The following is a 23014-nucleotide window of genomic DNA, read 5'->3' as shown; positions in this document are numbered from 1 at the left end:
GTATCCCATACTGATTTTATCCTGTACTAGTTTTATTCTATTTATCCCATGATGCTTTTATTCCATATCAGTTTTATTTAAATGTTACCAGCTTTATTCCAAGCCAATTTTATCCAAAATTAGTATCATTCCACACCAGTTTTTTTCCACACTATTTTTATCCCACACCTATTATCTTTTTATCATATTACTTATTAGAAATATGAAAACCAATAAAAAAGTGCTATACATATTAAATCCATCTTTTATCTTTGATAAATAAAGACATAAATATACAACATTAACAAAGACAGACATTCTGTTATAATACTTTCATTCAACATTAATGTATAAATATACAGAAAAACTTTGTATCAAGATGAAAAGTTCATCCATTCTTTGAGGGTAAAAAATATACAGATCACTGCTGCTTCATTTCAATGTGTTTTATTTCTTGCACTGCATTCGTTATTTCTGCCTCCCTGGTTAGGTTCTGCTCATGAAGCAACTAACAATTCTTCTTGCAGTTTTAACTGATGAATTTCATAAATATCTAACCTATCACCAAATAAATGCGATTTACTCAAGTTCTTGAGACAAATTTTGAACTATCATATATATATCACATACCTTATTACAGACCCACTGAACTATAAAGATTTACACAATTTTCCATACAAATTTTCTTCAAAGCTGTAGGACACGGAACTATTTATTTGTGATATCAATAAACATCTTGTCATATACTTATTTTAAAATAGTAAAACATGAATGACACGAACACTTTAAATCAAATATTTTCAGTCATGACAAATAGCAAGCTATCAAATATTTGTAATGCACAATAAACACTTTTACCCACATTATACACAGCTAACGTAAAATAGCTAACTGATAGTTTCTTCCCTCTCTCATTTGTAAGAAATTCTTTTAAACAGTTTTACTTTCAGTTTTAAAGTTAAATGGTTTAATACATACTCCATAGTCAGTGTACCCATAGTAAAATACAAATGAACACTAGTTAAGGCAGGTTACTTTAAATGGAAATGCATACCACAAATTAGGTAATTTTGTTTGTATTTTAACCTTTAGCCTGCTGGTGGTGAGTGATTCTGCCTTTGCAACCAGTACAGACCAAGATCAGCCTGCACACCTGAGCAGGCTGATCGTGGTCTGCACTGTTCGCTTTTCAGGCAGTAAATTTTCAGTGAACACCCCTTTGAATAATAAATGGTACTGCCCAAACTGAATGATGGACTGGTCCATTGTAAAAATATAGAAGGCTAAAGGTTAAGACATGATTAAGAATAATATTCAGGAATATTCTGAATTCACCAACTGGCATTATTTTTGACTGGCGAAAATAAAAAATTGCAAATATTTCCCAAACTACAATATTTCCTATATTCTGCATACAATGATGAAAACGCAGTTGAGTTAGCAAAAGAAATCCTGGACTTCCAAATTAGCCTTGCAACTACATAGCAATATTTAAGTACAGAAACACATCCCTTGTATTAAGATTTGAAAAAGAAAATCTAATCAATTTCTTATAGAATTTCTTATCTTTTTTAACATTTCATTTCACATACATGTGAAAATACTACATCTGGTGCTAACTTTTTAAAATGCAATTTGCGAAACAAACAATTATTCTGAGATTTTATAAAGTCAAAAAACTAATGGCATAAAATTCTTTACAGAGAGAAATGTTAAATCATTTATTTTCATGGGGGATTAATTTTTTGTGACTTTTGCAGTTGAGCAAGTCTACAAAAGTTAATCAAAGAAACAATAAAAATCTGAATTAGTTTACATCCTCATGAAAAAGCCATTTAGGCTAAAACCACAAAATTTTGTGATCCTGAAATTAAATGATTTCACAGTATTATTTTTTTGAGTTGTGCTTCATAAACACAGAAAATAAAAACAAATTACAAAGACAGCACCTACAACCAATTATAGGTTTATATATTCAACAAAGTTGACTGCCAAATTGTTTGCTGACTGTTACACAATAATAACCAATTAACAGAACTAATCATCACTCATCAGTCAGACAATAAAATTCAATCATCTGTTGTATAACATTAACAAATCAAAACACAGATAACAATGACAAATCATCTGTTATGGGAAAATAACCAATCAACTGTCAGTTAACAACACTCATCTGCCTGTTGGTGAGATTTCAAGAACAATATGAACACATTTTCACATTTATATCTCCTATACATTAAAGAAACATATGTCCTCAGACTCGGATTTCTGGTCTAGCACAGAAAGCATTCTAAAATATTTGCACATTTTTTTTCTATCACATAATTATACATTTGTTAAGTTCAATTGTTGCTATACCATGACACATCATCAAAATTGTTTGTATAAACAAGTTTTCACAACTGTTGTGTTGAGTTTCCGTTGTATGTGGACATATCATCATCGTCATCCCTCAAGTCTGTCAGTCGTCTCGTGTTGCCTTCAGGTCTTGCAGTATTCCCTGTACGTCTTTGATAGGCTCTGAAATAAAGTTTTGATTTACTATCAGTACTTTGACATGTGATACCTGTAAAAACAATGATTGTGCAAGTATATTTATTTATTTTATTTTGTTGGGTTTAACGTCGCACCGACACAATTTTAGGTCATATGGCGACTTTCCAGCTTTAATGGTGGAGGAAGACCCCAGGTGCCCCTCCGTGCATAATTTCATCCAGAGCGGGCACCTGGGTAGAACCACCGACCTTCCGTAAGCCAGCTGGATGGCTGTGCAAGTATAACAAGGCAGTCTGAAGGACAGCTAAATCCCCCGCCACTGTTATGGATAGTGAAAGGGTAAACCTTTGACCTTTAGCTGTGACCTTGACCTTGAACTGATATGGCTGACTCATGAATTCTGCACAACGTCTTGATGAGGTGATCATTTGACCCAAGTTTCATGAAAATCCTTCAAGGGGTTTAGGAGATACAGAGCTAAAACCTTTGACCTTGAGTTGTGACCTTGACCTTGAGTTGACATGGCTGACTCATGAGCTCTTGATGAGGTGATCATTTGACCAAAGTTTGATGAAAACCCTTCAAGGGGTTTAAGAGATACAGAGTGGACACAAAATGGAAGGCTCAAACATTTGACCCCCAGTTGTGACCTTGACCTTGAGCTGGCATAGCTGACTCTTGAGTTCTGCACATTCTCTTGATGAGGTGATCATTTGACCAAAGTTTGATGAAAATCCTTCAAGAGGTTTAGGAGATATAGAGCGGACACGAAATGAAAGGCTCAAACCTTTGACCCTAAGTTGTGACCTTGACCTTAAGTCCACATGGCTGACTCGTAAGTTCTGCACATCGCCTTGGTAAGTTTAACAAACACAATAATATAATGGAAATATGTCAAGGGGTTCAAAAGATATGGACTGGACACGAAATATCACCCCATGACCTTTGATCCCCAAGTGTGACCTTGACCTTGACCCAGCACAGTTGGAATATGGGTTCTGCACATCGCCTTGGTGAGTTTAACATTTGTTGTTAATATAATGGAAATATGTCAATGGGTTCAAAAGATATGGACCGGACACGATTTTGTTACGGACGGAAGGACGGACAGACGGAAGGACAGACGGACGGAAGGACGGACGCAGACCATTCCTATAATCCCTCTGCCATGGTGGGGGATTAATAACAAAACGGTCATTGACCTTAAAGCACTCACCTGTGTACAAGGCTTCAAGTGTGTTTTTATAAGTACAGAGTTAGGTTTCTTCTATGTTAGCCTATATTATATACTTGTCACACACACTTTTGAACCTAGGGCAATAATTTGAACAATTATGATGAACATTACAAATCTGATATCACATGCCAAATACCAAGGCTCTAGCTATCATTGTTTCAGAGAAGAAAAGTGACCACGCCCCCCTGGCAGCCATGTTTTTTGACGAATCAGAATAATCTTGGTCTTGGTAGAGGGTCACACAAGGACTGTTTGTGTAAAATTATTTTAAAATCGGGCTTGCAGTTTCAAACAAGAAGATTTTTGAAGTTTCCACTATATACATATAGGGAAAAGTGACCACGCCCTCAGGCAGCCATGTTTTTTGACAAATCATATAATTTGAACAGTCTTGGTAGAGGGTCACACATGGACCATTTGTGTAAAATTATTCTAAAATCGGGCCGGCAGTTTCACACAAGAAGATTTTTAAAGTTTCCACTATAAACGTATACATGAATCGGTATAATTTGAACAATCTTGGTAGAGAGTGACGTAAGGACCATTTGTGTGAAATTATTTAAAAATCAGACCATTGGTTTAGGAGGAGATGTCATTTGAAGTGTTTTCTATTTTTAGCTCTGGCAGCCCCTATGTGCAACCAAGTGGAACCGTTTGAACAACTTTGGTAGAGGACCACCCAAGGAACATCATGGCCAAGTTTCATCAAAATCCATTTATTGGTTTTGGAAGAGGTGTTGTTAAAACACGTATGTTGGTGATGGATGGACAACTTGACGTAAGCAGAATGGAAGCAGACACAGCATGATCACAATAGCTCACCATGAGCACTTTGTGCTCAGGTGAGCTAAAAAGTGAATACTGTAAAATCATTTAATATCGTGGGAATGAAATTTCATGGTTTTGGTCAATACGGCAATTTCGTGGGGATATGAATTTGTGGATTTCAACTTTTGAACATAAAATGAATGGGAATTTTACTTGTTCGTTGGGATTAAATTTCGTGGATTGACTCAACCACCAAATCCACGAAAATTAGTCCCCCACAAATAGTATGATTTCACAGTAAACTAAATCTTAATTGGTTTGTTTAGATTATTTTTGCATATTAAAACTGACAAGATCTGGCAACCTTGGAGGTCCCAGAAAACAGGATTTTTTTTTAAAAAGCAGCAAAATACAGCATTATTGGAAAAGGTTGACAGCCTTTTTATTCATATACTGTCTCTGACTGTGACAAAATGGTAGAAATTCTTCCTTATTCTTGATAAGCTCAGTAAGTGTATAATCTGAATTTGTTTTGATAGGACTTCAACATTATTTTACCACCATTATCGAACAAGGTATTGTCCAGAAAGGGTTTAACTGTTCCGGGTCAATGTGACCTTGACCTTTGGCCTACTGACCTCAAAATCTATAAGGGTCATCTACTGGTCATGACCAACCTCCCTATCAAGTTTCATGATCCTAGGCCCATGCGTTCTAAAGTAATTGTCTGGAAACGGTTTAAATGTTCTGGGTCAATGTAACCTTGACCTTTGACCTACTGACCTCAAAATCAATAGGGGTCATCTGCTGGTCATGATGAACCTCCCTATCATCCTTCATGACCCTTGGCCCAAGTGTTCTCAAGTTATCGTCCAGAAACCGTTTAACTGTTCCTGGCCAATGTGACCTTGAACTTTGACCTAATGACCTCAAAATCAATAGGGATCATCTGCTGGTCATGACTAACCTCCTTATCAATTTTCCTGATCCTAGCCCCAAGCGTTCTCGAGTTATCACCTGGAAACCATTTTACTGTTCCTGGTCACTGTGACCTTGACCTTTGACCTTCTGATTCAAAATCAATAGGGGTCATCTGCTGGTGATGACCAACCTCCATATCAATTTTCATGATCCTAGGCCCAAGCATTCTTGATTTATCATCCAGAAACTGTTTAACTGTTCAGGGTCACTGTGACCTTGACCTTTGACATACAGATCTCAAAATCAATAGGGGTCATCTGCTGGTGATGACCAACCTTCCTATCAACTTTCAAGATCCTAGGCCCAAGCGTTCTAGAGTTATCATCCGGAAACGGATTGGTCTACATACAGACCGACCGACCGACATCTGCAAAACAATATAACCCTCCTTCTTCGAAGGGGGGCATAACAAAATCTTCAATATTTAACACAAAGACTTATGAGGACATACAACTTACGTGGTAGGTCTGTTAACTCTTGTGTATGCCTGTGCACTGGAGGAAGACTGACTAGACAGTTCCTGTTGGTTACCACTACTTCCACCTCCAAACAGTAAAGAATATAAAAAGTTCCATAAGAAAATAAAGGGAGAAAACAAAAGGGAGATAATTCCACCAAACTGTAAGGCTGATGATGATGATGAAGCTTGCCTGGCAGTCCCGCCACTCTGAAATACAAATAAATAAATGCAATGTTATACAGTAAATACTGAATAACTATACTGTATGTAATAAAGATATTTTAAATGAACTCTTTTCTCCTATGGTTTGATGGGGTAAATGTACCTTTTAAGGACAGAAATGGTACTCTAGTAGTCTCCACTTGGATATGAAGTACTTAACAACTCCATCCTGACTCATTTTATTATTTACAGATTTGTTTTTTCTTAAATTTACATTGACCGAGCAGGCAATATTAAAACTCTGAAACGACAAAACTGTAGTTATTTGAACCAGAAGGTGTTTTTGTCACAAAAACATATCACTCCCCCCACCCCCAGCCATTTTGTGCAGCGAAGCAGAACGTGCCAGTGATATACACAACTAGGCTTGGCACTGTTCACTCCTGTGAAGTTTCGTCGAATTTTCCAGCCAGCAGTTTGACCTGTGAAAGCCAGACAAGATTTTTCTATTTTAAGCTCTTGCAGCCATTTTGTGCAGCGAAGCGGAACGTGCTGGTGATATGCACAATTAGGCTTGGTACTGATCACTCCTGTGAAGTTTCATCGAAATTTGGCTTGGAGTTTAAATGTGAAAGCCAAAAAGGCTTAATGCAGATGGACAGACGGCGAAGGCAAAAACTATTGGGGAGACATAATAACCAACATTCTAAGTGACACAGTGTCACAAGGGACACTTTCCATGGGAAAACATCCAGTAAAATGTATATATCTCAAGAAAAATCCCTTGGCTAAATTATCAATCTTCTCTGTATAAACACAGCAAAACGTGAGTTATTTTAACAGCATGGAGTAATAATGTTCTAAATAAAACAAGTGCACAATTCATGGGCACGGCTGTAACATAACTAACAGGTAAGGCTATGGAATAGGGAAGACTATAGCATAACTTATAGGAAAGACTATAGCATAACCTACACGCAATGCTATAGCATAACTTACGAAACAAGTGACAGAGCATTGCAGTGGCAATACAGATGTCCACTATCAGTGGAAAATTTTCAATAGTGACCTTGACCTTTCCCCAAGAACCATGGTCATGTGTGCGGCACATAGTCTAATCCAGAGGAATATTTCTGTGTTACTGTGTAGCAAATAAAAAATGTTTTAATGCAATTAAAAGTTATGGAATGGAAACACATTTTTATTTGACCTTAAACAGTGACATTGACCTTTAACAACAAGCATAAATCATGTTTTCACACATTGTCTAATCAAGGGGAACATTTGTGTGAAGCACTAAGATTATCCATCAATGCATATAAAAATCATGGCGCGAAAACAATTCTACTTACCCTTCATGACCTCGACCTTTTGGCCTACAAGCATGCATAATCTACATATTGCCCTCTATTCACATACCAAGTTTTTTTTAACCTAGTTTGAATACGTTTTGAGCAATTGCACAATCAGATTTCATATGGACAGACAGACAGCATTCCTAAAGTCCTTTCTGGTGTTCCACCGATAGGGGACTAAAAAGCTATCGCTTTACTTACAGGTAAGACTACAGTGTAAGTTACAAGTAAAGCTAATGCAATTTTATAGCATAATTTAAAGGTAAGGTTAAAGCATAATTTACAGGCAAGGCTACAAGGTAACTCACTGTTAAAGCTATAACGTAACTTACAGGTAAGGCTAAAGTGTAACTTACAGGTTAGGCAACATTTTAATTTACAGGTAAGATTTAGCATGATCTACTTGTAAAGCTACAGCATGATTTACAGGTGAGGCTAGTACAAAGCTATCAGGTATGGCAATTATAAAACTTACAGGTAAGGCAATTAAAACAGCTGTTGGTGCAAGTTCAAGATCAGCAAATGTTTTCGACATATCCTCTTCTGTGAAACGACGTTTTGGGAATGTGGTAGAAAGTGTCACATTTCTTCCAACTTTCTACAAAAAAAGAATGAACATACTTAAAATATTCTGGCACTTAAAGGCAATAAAAATTTCCTTAACAACAACAAGTTTAGATCTAGGACTGCCATGTGCAAGTGTATCATTATTACAAGCTTTAATTCAATATTATTGCAAAAGCCTGTTTAATAGAATTATGTAATTCTGATCAACTCTGAAGTCACAGCTGAGTTTGCCTAAGAGACCACCTGTATCAAGCAGCGGCTTAATATAACACTTAATATATTTATGAAATTCCTTATAGACTATAGTAGATTATAAGATACAGTATGAATTTGACTTTTGACCTCCAAGCGTGACACTGACCTTAATCTAATGGCCTGGTTCATGTATTCTGAAGAGTGAATATTTGTGTGGTTATTTTAAAATTCTTTGAACAGTTTTGGAAATATGCTTATGGACACAGACAGAACCCACTTGTATGAGCGACTCCAATATAGCCACAAATATTTTTTATCTGGTGGTATATAAATGTTCTATAATACATATTAAAGTACCTGTGTGATAGCACTGTGTAATATGTGTAAGGTTTCTGTTGAAGGGTAACTGTGTGTAACTGATGAACCATCGGGTAATCGCACCTGGATTCTGGCTGTTTCGCTGTAAAATAGCAAATCAGGAATGTAAACATGTTTGTATTTGGTTATTTTAATTGGTGGTTAACTCTCAAATATTCCAAACAGTTAACCCACCAAAATAAGCTGCATCTCTCTCTCTCTCTTTACAGCTGACTTTTTTACATTGACACAAGTTAAACTATATGTGTGTTCAAATGTAACTATTAATTTTGATATCAGCCTCTATTATCACAAAAGGATGATATTTGTAATTCAGTTTAGAATGTCACCATCTTCTCTTCACATAAAGTGCTTTATTTTAAGACTCTAGAATTAAAAAGACAATAAACACCTTTAACGATACTACCGAGTTTAATTTACCTAACATCAACATTGGCACCAACAATCAGACAGTAAGACAATCCTTAGTTTTAGTAAGTGGCAGATATGGACGTGTGAAATGATATGCTGGATAATGTTTCGTAAATTGTAAACCCCAGGCTATATCAAAATTGTAAAAACCGACGTCGAGCAAGCAAGCATATGTATTATTTCACCTCTTCAAGATTCCAGGTTTTAATGGAAACATTTTAATCGTGACACTAGGAATTACACTAGATTGTTTCTATTTACGGGCAAAACCTAGTTCACAACCATACGAACCGTGTCATAAAACCAAATTACGTTAGAAACACATTTAACCATACCGCGGACGCATAAAATTACAGTCAACGGGTAATAACAAAACTTCACCACGATATCACCTGTACATTATATAATATTAGTTTCACAGACAACAGATCGATCACAGATCGATCAGAACCGTCCACAGGGTGCAAGTGCAAGTGGACGATTCCTCATGATCATGGATTTATTAAACAGTCAATCGCTGATTGACTAGAACAGGCCACACGGTTCCTCATGAACATGGAACTTAAACTCATTATACAGTCAAGATAACTACATACACAGTCAATCACTGATTGACTAGAATAACTACATACACAGTCAATCACTGATTGACTAGAATAACTACATACACAGTCAATCACTACATACACTATCAATCGCTGATTGAATAACCACATACACAGTCAATCGCTGATTGACTAGAATAACTACATACACAGTCAATCGCTGATTGACTAGAACAAACATTAATTTAACAATTTATACAGTGAACATATACACCGATGACTAGAATCGACCGTGGCGAGCAATTGATAACTTACATTTACCATAACCTATTTATACTGATGCCATATACAGTAAACCGACATACCGACACGATGACGAGTACGTCAACTTCGTAACACGATTGAAAATACTTGTAATGATATATAAGCAAGTGAATAAAGACATTGGGCTACCCAAGATCTGTGTCCTGAAAGGAGCACCTTAAGTGAATTCCAAAGCCGCAACTCACCTAATGAAAACTTATACTAATGTTTTTATCAAACGACCAAACCACACTTGCCTGCTCGAGTAAAAATTATCACACGACTAGATGTATAATTAAGAATTACATCATATGATTTACAAAATTTACACAGTAAAATTAATTGATCTCATGGTTTTCAAAATATACGTTTACAGAAATATACAAAATTGATACAGTTCATACACTTCAAGCACCTGTATAGCTTGAACTAACAGTTTATATTTTCCACCGATATATAGTCCAAACCAACACTTCAGTGACATATGTTTCAAGCACCATTTGGATCCATAGTTCATATTTGTCTAAGACATAAACTAAACCATCAGTTAAAATTTCACTCTCTTAGTCTTGGTCGACAGTTCATAGAGTTGAAGCACATTATCTCGACCAAACACACAGTTCATACTTCAAGCACATAATAATGACCCACAGATAATATATTTGAAGCAAGTACACCTTTAAACTGGATTGTCTGAATGTTACGTATGAAGTTAACGAAAGTAGACTGCGAAACATCACTTGTTTGCCATCACACCATTATCATATGCAAGTCAGTTACAATTTGCAGGAGTATCTGTTCCCGAATGGGAGTATCTGTTCCCGAAAGAAATCCTAACATAATGATGTTGATTTAGGTGTAGCTTCTTTACAACTGTCTATAAATGGTGCCATCTCAATTCATCATACTGTACAGTCTGCAATGTAAATTAACTTCGGCAGAACACATTGTTACATAATATTGTATTTAACAACCTATACAAGACTAACTTTCATGAATATATGTACTTTGACACATTAAAAATTTACAAAACAACTAAATTAATCTTCTTTAATTATTAAAGGGTGTGGTGGGCGTGTTTACAAACTTTTAATATGATGACTCTCGATCAGCTGATCAGAACGGAAAAGGATGGAGAAAACCGAAGACTGGTATTTATTAGCCTATACCGGAAGTCAGCGAAATAGAAACAAAACAACAATCTTATCCCCTCGGCTTTTATGGTGATAACTCAACAAAAACGCTTCTGCCGCAAAAATAAATATTATTATTTTTTAATCAAAAATAATAAGTCTTATTTTAAGACTCTAGAATTAAAAAGACAATAAACACCTTTAACGATACTACCGAGTTTAATTTATCTAACATCAACATTGGCACCAACAATCAGACAGTAAGACAATCCTTAGTATTAGTAAGTGGCAGATATGGCCGTGTGAAATGATATGCTGGATAATGTTTCGTAAATTGTAAACCCCAGGCTATATCAAAATTGTAAAAACCGACGTCGAGCAAGCAAGCATATGTATTATTTCACCTCTTCAAGATTCCAGGTTTTAATGGAAACATTTTAATCGTGACACTAGGAATTACACTAGATTGTTTCTATTTACGGGCAAAACCTAGTTCACAACCATACGAACCGTGTCATAAAACCAAATTATGTTAGAAACACATTTAACCATACCGCGGACGCATAAAATTACAGTCAACAGGTAATAACAAAACTTCACCACGATATCACCTGTACATTATATAATATTAGCTTCACAGACAACAGATCGATCGCAGATCGATCAGTACCGTCCACAGGGTGCAAGTGCAAGTGGACGATTCCTCATGATCATGAATTTATTAAACAGTCAATCGCTGATTGACTAGAACAGGCCACACGGTTCCTCATGAACATGGAACTTAAACTCATTATACAGTCAAGATAACTACATACACAGTCAATCACTGATTGACTAGAATAACTACATACACAGTCAATCACTACATACACTATCAATCACTGATTGAATAACCACATACACAGTCAATCGCTGATTGACTAGAATAACTACATACACAGTCAATCGCTGATTGACTAGAACCAACATTAATTTAACAATTTATACAGTGAACGTATACACCGATGACTGGAGTCGACCGTGGCGAGCAATTGATAACTTACATTTACCATAACCTATTTATACTGATGCCATATACATTAAACCGACATACCATCACGATGACGAGTACGTCAACTTCGTAACAGGATTGAAAATACTTGTAATGATATATAAGCAAGTGAATAACGGCATTGGGCTACCCAAGATCTGTGTCCTGAAAGGAGCACCTTAAGTGAAGCCACGAGCCGCAACTCACCTAATGAAACTTCGGTGTATATAAAAATTATGAGCTATCCGTAAGTCACAATACATATGCTTGCCCGCTCATACGACCGGATGAATTTTTCTGCCACAATAAATTGATAAAATTTATTTCCCCAAAAATTCAGGGAAGCAGATCACTATATTATGACAGTTAAAATATTTGAGTTAAAAACAATGTGAAAATAGACTATAACTTAGCAAGTACAGACGTAATAAGCACTATTTTACCATAACGTTTACTATTGACACTACCTTCTATATTTTTATAGGAATGTGAAGACCAGCGCCCTAATTGCTTAATGACAGATACAGGCACTCCCTCGATTGCTAAGACTGTTGCCCGGCCTATACGAAAATTGGGGGATTTGTAAATCTCTAAGTTCAAGTCTGAAATATATTTGTTCAAGAGAGCTGTAAATTGATATCTTGTCACAGTTTTACCGTCAGCGTGACAAAACAAGGCACCGCCTACTTTGGGCCTTATAGATAGAAACTTATTCAAAGTTTTAACAGGGCATAAGTTTGAATCACTTTCTTCAGGAATCCTGATAAGTGTGGAAATACCAGATTGCTTAGTTTTGTACTTATCAAGTTTAACAATTATGGAATGATTATCTCATGACACTGTTACGTCATCAGTCTTATTATTATAATTTAAACCGATAGGCAAACAAGCTACCAATTCACTAATTCGAAAAAGACCGAAATAAGCTAATACCCAAACCGCCGAAAATACTGTTATTTCATACCGAGATTTGCACACTTTTCGTTCTTCAATGACTTTAGGGAGAAAGCTTTTGTTATTCGAGCCTTTCTTAATCGGGAGCATCTCCCTAACAGTTTGGTGATAATAAAGTTTTACATCAATTTTAACCAGCCATTGATCTTGTGAAAATATGCAAGACCCGCTACATACGTTTTGACTGACCATAACGATAATACTTTATCGTAGCAATAGGCGACAAACAATAAAATTTTACTGCGGATTTGAAGGCCATTTTTCCGATAATTTATAAGTACTCCTGAACTTGTTGAAGGCATTTAAAGCTGAACTGTAAGTTTTTGTGTTTCCAGCTAGGCTATTTTTATTAGATTATTTGCTGTGACTCGAAGACATTCCAAAGGTGCATTGGTACTTGAACTGGATACTTGTCCGCGTCGGGGGCTAGTTCTCTAAACCTTGCTTTCTGATAACGGAACAAAGCGTCACAAATGGTATTATGCACGCCGCGAACATGACTTGCTCTGAGCAAAATGTTTAAGTTTAACAACTTCAAAGTTAACGCACGAACCAAACACATCACTTTCCCCGATTTAGATGTTAAAGTATTCAAAATGCACACTACCGCTTCATTATCACAATTAAATCTTATTTTCTTATTTTTCAATTCCTGTCCCCAAATGACCACCGCAACTAAAATAGGAAATAGTTCCAGAACTGTAATGTCAGCCGTAATATTTTGTTGACGCCACGACTGCGGCCAAAGCTCTTGACACCAATGACCTTTATAAAAATATCCCGAACCCGCAACCTTGGCCTCCAGCACTATCTGTGAATAATTGCATTTCGTCATTTGACACCCAAAACCTGTCATGGAATACGGAAATACCATTGTGGTGCTTAAAAAAGGAAAGCCACATTTCCAGATCGAGTTGCATATCGTTACTTATTCTTAAATGGTGGTATGGTTTAGACAGACCGCACGTTGCGTTAATCAACCGACGACAAAATGGGCGGCCGGCGGTAATAGCTCTACAACAAAAATTTAATGAGCCAATCAATGATTGAATTTCCTTTAGAGTTGCTTTCTGTTTAGACCGTATGTCATTTATTTTTTTTGACAACTTCACTGACTTTGTCTAACGGAATTCGAACCTGCATTTTGTTCGAGTCGAGTTCAAGCCCAAGAAATATTATTATTTCTGATGGTCCCTCTGTTTTTTCGTCTGCTAGCGGGACATTCAGCTCTTTCATACAGTCATTAAAAATGCTCATATTTGACCTACACAATTGAAAAGACCTATCGCCGCCTAAAAAGTCATCAAGATAATGAGTAAGTTGGCCCGAAGTCTTTTTCTTTTTAACGACATGTTCCAAAAACGTAGCAAATTTTTCAAATGTTTTACAGCTTACAGCTGCACCAAATGGGAGAGCCTTATCAACAAAATAAAAATCACCTAATTTTATACCTAGCAGCTCAAAATCTTGATGTCTAATAGGAATCAAACGAAATGCACTCTTCCGGTCCATTTTAAAAAGTTTACAGTGTCTACCCAAATTTTGAATCATTTTCACAGCTTCATCAAAATTCGTATATGTAACTGAGCAAAATTCTCTGTCAATATAGGAATTTACCGACTCGCCGTCGGGAAAGGATAAACGATGAATTAATCTGTACTCACCGGGATTTTTCTTGGGTACTAAACCAACTGGTGAAACAATGAGATTTTTAAAAGGTTTAACTCTAAACGGACCGGCCATTCTCCCGTAAAATTTCTTTGCTAAGTTTTTCTTGAACTATCTTTGGATTTGTTAAAGCCGATCTCAAATTTTTACATTCCCTTGTCAAACGTGGACCCGAGTAATGCATGTCAAAACCGAACTTAAAACCGTTTGCTAAAACTGAAGCATCCTTATGACTGTAATTTGCTAACTTTCTATATAGAGCATCCTCATTTATTGGTGTTTTTGCTAAATTCAACACATCAAAATTGTTCGGGATGGAAGTTAAATCGATTGCGGCGTTACTGATTTTTGGAAGGTGTGCCCCTGAATAATCCACGGCCTCAAGCTCTTTGTGAATTTTGAAAGAACCTTCTCCGAAATGTTTGCACACTTTTGTTTGAAATGTAGGCAGATCAAATCTACGATTATTTTTGTTGGGGCATTGTGCTGCTGGATGATGAGCACCACATTCCGAGCAAATATGTGGATATTTACACATTCTCCAGTGGCACGTGCCTTGATTGAATTGATTACATGAGCGTAGCGTAGATGTTCCCGAAAATGGGGCGGCACGCCGCGTTTGGACACATCTCCACCACAGATCGTTATTAATACATGACCATGATGATGGGCGTAACGCTTGCCTAAGCCTAAACTGTTCATCATACTCTCTCCAACCCGTGCCACTTTGTCGCACGGCACATTCTCTTATAAACCACATGTAATGGAACATCTCGTATACTTTGTCCGTATGAGAAGATAGGTAAATAGAGGCAAAAATTATTAATGCATCTGTCCATTTTTCAATATTTGGAATCTTTTCTTTACATTGATTTGAGCGTGCCTCGATTTTGCCATCGAGCGACACGCTCAGCAATCCAGTATTATTGTATTCCGACAATTCTACGGCACTTTTTAGTAACAGTGCGATATTTACATACTCGTTCTTAGCTATTTGCTGTTTTATTATCGCTGGCACGTGTGCCGTAATATCATCATCAGCTAAAGGTACCATTTCAGGCGCATTAGAAATATTTACTGCATTGCCAAAATTAAAAGGATTAGATAGATTTAGACTGTGTTTCGAGTCATCCTGCATATTTTTATCAGTTTTATCCGACTGTTCTATGACCTCATTAGACTCTGAGGCTGGATTTGATTCCGTACATGACACTTGTCGGTCGTTTAAGATTTGCCACCACACCCTTTATCAGACAGATAAGAAGGAATATAAACTGAAACTCTCATTATTTTTTCAAAATCAATCAAACTAGAATTTGGCGTATCTGTACATAAATTACCTGGGTCGGGTTGAAACAACCTCGAACCATCATCTGCAGCTTGGCTGACGCTCCTCACCTTCCGCTTTACGCCTCTACCTCGATCTGCCTGGCATTTTTATTCGTTATCAAGAACGATGTTTCTAGATTTATAAACTTTTAATATGATGACTCTCGATCAGCTGATCAGAACGGAAAAGGATGGAGAAAACCGAAGACTGGTATTTATTAGCCAGTACCGGAAGTCAGCGAAATAGAAACAAAACAACAATGTTATCCCCTTGGCTTTTATGGTGATAACTCAACAAAAACGCTTCTGTCGCAAAAATAAATATTATTATTTTTTAATCAAAAATAATAAGTCTTATGACAAAAGACTGACAAAAGAGGAGGTCTACTTACAGCTAAAAATATTATGTTATTAAGTGTGTAAGTTTGCTCAGTAATTTGTATTTTAACAGATACAGATTAAGTCATAAGATAAGTGACTTGCACACCCTCGGAGAGTGTTTTAATGATCAACGTCTATCAAACCGACAGACTGTCATTGACCATTTTGTCACAATTAAAATTTGAAATTATGACCACAACTGAATACAATTTTTAAGCCATTACATGTATTATCTTAAAGAAAGAATGTGATTAACTAGTTTTTGATTTCACTAACTGATAATTAGATGTTCTAACGGTAAACCATTCAATCAATTAACATCTCTAGTTTGTATCAAAGTTTTTTTTAAGTTGCAACTGGCTGTCAATATTGGCGACTCATCCAGAAATGTTAGCTGTCAAGTTGTAAAGCACCTACATAGGTCCTCTGAAAGACCAAAAGTATTCTTTTCATGAAGATTCCAGCTTCCAGTAGGGTTTTATCCCCAACCTATGACCTGAGAAGCCATTGCATTTACCACTGAGCTAAAGAGTACATATAAAAAAGGAATAAGCTTATAGCTTAATATGTTTGTGGTCCCAATGAGATTTCAGACTTTGGAAACAGGCTGAAAACTATAGTTATGTCTTGATTGCTAGTAATTGTATATAGGTAATGTGCCTTGGGCAACAAAACACCAAAAATAAAATAAACACCATTTATAGGATAATGATATGATAATGATTCAGTTTTATTAGACTAAATTTTTTTCTACAATTTGAGCCAATTTCTGCATGAGAAACCCCACATCTTAGTTTTTTCCTTCCTTTTTGTCCTAACATCTTGTTTTATTTATCTGACTCAGTTTAACATTTTCAACAGTATTTCAGTTATGTAAAGCTGGTCAGATAATAGGAACAGTGTTCCCAGATTCTGTACAAGCGCTGACATGTTCTCTGCAATTAAATGACAATTTCTCCACAAGACTCACGAGATGGAGGACAAATTACTTCAGACTCTTCAGACTCAGAACATATGCCAAATACTGGAATCTTACTGTCAACATCCCGACTGTAAGTCTTGTTCTCAGCCTATTGAGCTTCCCAGATGGGCCCTGTCACCTATCAATCCACACCTCACATATTATCCTCTCACCTTTTTCTTGCCTCCTCTGCAGCAGCCAGTCTCTGTTGCTCCACAAGTTTCTCACGTTTTTTCTCCTCTGCAGCTTTATCTCGTTCTTGTTTCTCCTTCTCAAACTTTGCCTGTCTTTCTTCTCTAAAACAACAATATTTACTTCTATATGTAAAAAAATCATTTTATCATTTTATTTTGTTGGATTTGCACCACACCCACATAATCATAGGTAATATGGCAATTTTCCAGCTTTTCAAGTTGGAGGCAGAAACCAGGTACCCCTCAGGCCATTATTTCAGGCTAGTGTAGGCACCTAGGTAGAGCCAACAACCTTTCATAAGACAGCCGGATGGCTTCCTCATTTGAAACGAATGTACGCACAAGAAACGTTTCCAAACCAAATTGGCAGGAGGCAAGTAAGTACAAGTATGCACCCTAAACTACTAGGTCACATAGACCCTATCTATTACACTGGTGTTGTGGAACTATATTCATGAACAGCATTGAGTGAACATTAAATATGTTGACAAACATCATACTAATTCTATAACATTTTACTAGTAAGTACTTCAAGTCTGACTTAAGTAAGTTCCTGCGAAAATCATAATGTAAGAAAATTTTAATATGAAAATTTAAACATTTCAAACAGGAATGCTAGGCTCAGGAAACTATACGACTGGAAAAAGGTAATTTAAGATAATGTGCATAAATACAAATATTGGTAACTAGAATTTTGTAACTTTTTCCATACCGATCTCTAGCAATCTGTTGTTTTATTTTTTCTTTAGCCTTCTTTTCTTCTTCTTTATCCTTTCTCATTTGTTCCTTCAATTCTTTCATCTGTATTTCTTGTTGGTTTTGTTTCAGTTTTTGTAAATCAGACCCTAACTTCCTACGTTTGATCTCCTCTTCTCTACTTTTCTAAGAAAAAATAAGACACCAACGATTATATAGTTTTCACTCATTCAATATTTGGCATCCAACTGAGAATGAAAAAATTCTTCAATTTTGCCTGTAGCTTTTCTGGAGCCAAATATTTTAAATTTTGGCCAATATGACAATTTCAAAATTCTTTTTCCACTTTGAAGAATCAGTCTTATTTGAGAACAGTGGTAACTGCATAGTAGTGGAAGTGTTTAGGTTAGCTCCTTAAAACTTATTTCGATCACTGTCAAGAAATCAATACTAAATAATAAGTAATAATAATAATAAAGCTGTAGCTATATAAGGTTAAAGAAACCTATGCAATAAGTGTCAAATTATTTTATGTAAAATTCATTTGCTGACACCCTGTATGTATTTTTTCAATTTTTGACACTATCCCCCCTGTGACCAAGTACCATTTTTGCAGCATACGTATATAATAATTACTTACAAAAGCATGTGAAATATTTTGTTGCGTCACTGGGGGGAAAGATGTTTAAAACGGAAGAATGATTAAATGTTCATGTTTCAATAGAAATGATAATGAGAAATGTAATCTTTTTTATTCACAAACTTGTAAAATTTATTCGAATATATCAAGAAATGATCTTTAACTATCTTTATCATGCTATTTCAGAAGCCTAGCCCTAGGTCAGTTTTTACAGATAGGCAATCTGAATAGGAAAATGTCTTTTGACCTAGTGACCTAGTTTACGACCTCCAGTTCTGAACTTGACAAAGATTTTATACAGAAAAACATTCTGACAAAGATTTATGACAACCAGGAAGACAAAGAAAATTTGTTCTCTACAGTTTTAACACGGTCTTTCCATGATTCGACCAAGTGAACTAGTTTCTGACTGTGTAACCCAGTTCTGGAACTAATCTAGATTCCAGAGACAAACATCTGACAAAGTTAACAGAAATGTGGCCTCTGAAGTGCTAACAGGGTTATTCTATGCTTTGACCTTGTGACCTAGTTTTTGACCTCAGGTAACCCAGTTTTAAACTTGCCATACATTTCACAGACACTAACATTCTGCCAATGTTTCCAAAAGATGAGGTAGAAAATTTTCCTCTGGAGTGTTAACAATGCTTTCCTATAAACTAACCTAGTGATCTACTCTTTTTGACCCCAGATGACCCTGTAAAGAACTTAGAGATTTAACTGAGGGTAATACTCTGAACAAGTTTCATTAAGATTGTGACCTAGTGAGTGTTAAAAGTCAAAACTATTGACGACGCAAAACACATGACCACGGACACAGGGTGATTACAATAGCTCACCTTGCGCACTTTGTGCTCAGGTCAGCTAAAAACACACAGGGTCCCCATTACTGGCATCTGAAGGGGTTTTGAATCCAGTGAATTAGGTGACTTGTTTCTGTTTGTGTCAATTAGGAACTTCTATTTCTTTAAAAGGAACTTGAAGTCTCTAAAGCTAAATCATAATTCCTTGTGATCTACAACACAAGAAAAACAGTTCAAAGATGGGCACTGCATCGGGCTATGTCTGAGTTTGGCCCCACTTCAAGTGTCGCAGAAATGCTATCTAGTGTACATGGGTGCAGGTTGGATCGCCGCATAAGACTCCCGTAATATGTATAAAATTTCAAATCATCTGGTTGCTATCCCACTGAAGGTTATCTATTTCTCTAACAAGGATACCACAACATTATCATCCACTATCTTACAGGTTAATCTCTAAAACCACTGTCTATAATAAATATTAATTTTTCGTTATGACTTTAGTCCAATGAAAAAGTCTCCCATACCATATTCTATTCTATCTAACCCATGACAGTTCCATGTTTTTGATATATCATAAACTGGCTTTTCACCCCTACTTTCATCTTTTAATCACTGATACATTGTCCCTTCCCTTTTCGTTGGCTAGATTTCTTTTCATTTTTTATAACTATGTGATGGCTTGACATGCACAAAATTGTCTAAAGTCCTGTAAAGGCTTACATAGTAGGCAGATAGATAGATACAAACCTCAAACTCTTTCTGTGCTTTTTCTGCTTTCTTTTTCTCCAGCAATTCTTTTGCTCTACAAAACAATAACATGAAGTCTTCAAACTTATGGAAGTAAACATACTGTTTATTACATTTACCTGTATTACAGTTACCTTTCATTTGGTCAAAATTTGTTTTATGTATGAACGATACCATTTGCACAGGAATTAAACTATATCAACTTTTAACAATAAATTTTAACACCATAGCTTTATCAAAGGATCTGATTAGACTAGACATGCATTAATTACTAGACAGAAGTACATTTGTATACACAGCATTTTGTAATAATGGTAACATTCTGCCTATACTAATTAACTGATCAAATAAACTTTTTACTTCTCTACTTTCTCTTCTAATCGTACTGCTGGGTCCCCACTGGCTCCAGCTTGTGAAGTTGATGCTCCATTACTCTCAGCTGTCGGAGTTACTTGCCCCTGGGTAGAGGGCGCTGCTGTAGCCTGCTGACCTGTGTTTGGAGTGGGTTGGGTATTACTTTCCTTCTGGGCTGCATGCATCTTCAAACAGATACAAATGCAAAGCTCATTACACAAAATAATGATTCTAAGGAAGAAACAAGAGCACCGCCTTGCGGGTGCTGACGCTCATCTGATTTTTTTGTATAATAGAAATATTGTCCTACCCATGACTTTCTAAGTCTAAAAAGGGCCATCATTTTTGCAAAAAGCAGGATAGAGTTATGTTTCTTAATGTACAGCGTCCGCTTATGATGGTGACAAACTGTTGCAAGTTTTAAAGCAATAGCTTTGATAGTTAATGAGAAAAGCTGACTTAAACATAATACTCAACCAATAAAACTGATTTTCTAAGTCCAAAAGGGGCAATAATTATTGCAAAAAAGCAGGATGGAGTTATGTTTCTTGCTGTACAGGGTCAGCTTATGATGGTGAACAAGTGTTGCAAGTTTCAAAGCAATAGTTTTGATAGTTTGAGAGAAAAAGTTGACCGAAACTTAAAACTTAACCAAGAAATCTGATATTTTCTAAGTCCAAAAGGGGCCATAATTCTTGCAAAAAGCAGGATGGAGTTATGTCTTGGTGTACAGGGTCAGCTAATGATGATAAACAAGTGTTCCAAGTTTCAAAGCAATATCTTTGATAGTTTAGGAGAAAAGCTGACCTAAACATAAAACTTAACCAGCCGACGCCGATCAAGTGATGACAATAACTCATCATTTTTTTTTTCAAAAAATCAGATGAGCTAAAGAATATTTATTCTTAATTTTCATCAATTTATCCATTATCTTTAACTTTAAGACACAGAATTCAATACCAGAAGTTGGATTTAAATGTGCTGTTTAGGGTCCAGCTCTTCAATGATATTTAAAAGGATCCTAAAGCAACTCTCAGCAATAAAATAAAAATGGCTTATAATATTGTTAAAACACTAAAATGACCAAATCACAGAATAAAATTTGTATGCTGAAGAATTAACAACAAACCTTCACTACTACGTCATATACATGCACTCCTAGAGTATAGAGAAAACATTTACTCCAAATAATCACACATAAGTGACAGCTGGCAATCAATATATATGTCTATCATGGAACACATGTTCATTTTATGACAATTTATACTATTAAATGGCAAATGCTTATTGTCTTCAATAATTATAATGGTAGACATCTCTTCCAGTGCAGAAGATACATTGATCATGTCAGGATTATAAAACTTTTTATTAGTGACTGATTCTTTTTCTTGCTTACCATATTCTCAAAATTATAGAAGAAATGAAATAAAATAATGCTTTTAAAAAATTTCAAGCACTATTTTATGTTAGTAGCATATGAACATAAATTACAGCATGCAAGTCATCTTTACAGCCTGGGGTGTAAGACAAGTTTTTCCAGTATTGGCTAAAACACAGGAAAATCCTGTCTGACATACAAGAATATCCAGTAACTTCTGCATGGTTTTTGTTTTATAGCTTCCAGACACATTAGCAGTAATTTACACAAATTTGAAAAGTTTGCCATAATAAAAACATTAATACTGATTTAACCAGAGAAAAAGTATTTCACAGTGAGCCTGAGCTACATGTAATGTTACTATTTCAATGTGTCCATAAAAAAGACAACTATTACCTGTTCGACCTGTTTCAGTTTGGTTAGAAAGTCATCTGGCTGGACATGTCCACCAATCACTTCTAGGGGAACTCCACCTTCCCCTATACAGAACACCGACGGTACAACAACAACAGGATCTATATATGGTTAAGAACTATATGTGAAATTTTTGTATCATTTACCTTGTGCCAATCAACAAAATAAAATCCCATTGAATAAATTAAAAAATTTACAGAGCATCTCAGACAGAATATACAATTAGAAGTTGATATTTACCTATTTTATCATGGCTGTGAACATGAAGTTTTCTTTTTCAATCACATCTGACTCAACTTCCTGTAAAAACCACTACTGGCTTCAAGGTTATCACACCAAGTATAAAGACCAGCCCAAAAGTCTCGGCATCTGATTGGACGATAGTGAGCCCATTTTTGAAACTGACCAATGGCAAGGCTGCCTTCTGAGGCTGGTCTCAAAATTTAGTTTATAACCTTAGACCCTGGTGGTTTTGTGACTATATAAAAGAGCTGATAC

General features: G+C 35.9%; 1 protein-coding gene across 1 annotated transcript in view; it reads right to left on the bottom strand.

The window, feature by feature from the left end:
* Positions 1-226: 226 nt before the first annotated feature.
* The window catches only part of LOC123561047 (UBX domain-containing protein 4-like), a 64176-nt gene continuing 41388 nt past the window's right edge, over positions 227-23014 (bottom strand). The window contains exons 5-13 of the mRNA XM_053516634.1: positions 22499-22617; positions 20731-20909; positions 20371-20425; positions 18200-18369; positions 17467-17589; positions 8558-8660; positions 7914-8036; positions 5920-6128; positions 227-2499 (exon numbers count right to left, since the gene is read on the bottom strand). Coding sequence (XP_053372609.1) covers positions 2376-2499; positions 5920-6128; positions 7914-8036; positions 8558-8660; positions 17467-17589; positions 18200-18369; positions 20371-20425; positions 20731-20909; positions 22499-22617 — 1205 coding nt within the window. The 3' untranslated portion in view covers positions 227-2375. The remainder of the gene's footprint in view (positions 2500-5919; positions 6129-7913; positions 8037-8557; positions 8661-17466; positions 17590-18199; positions 18370-20370; positions 20426-20730; positions 20910-22498; positions 22618-23014) is intronic.

The sequence above is a fragment of the Mercenaria mercenaria genome, chromosome 10, assembly GCF_021730395.1.
Source record: "Mercenaria mercenaria strain notata chromosome 10, MADL_Memer_1, whole genome shotgun sequence".
Lineage (NCBI taxonomy): Eukaryota > Metazoa > Mollusca > Bivalvia > Venerida > Veneridae > Mercenaria > Mercenaria mercenaria.
Note: the sequence above shows the minus strand (reverse complement) of the source record. Positions and strands in the feature narration are given on the sequence as shown.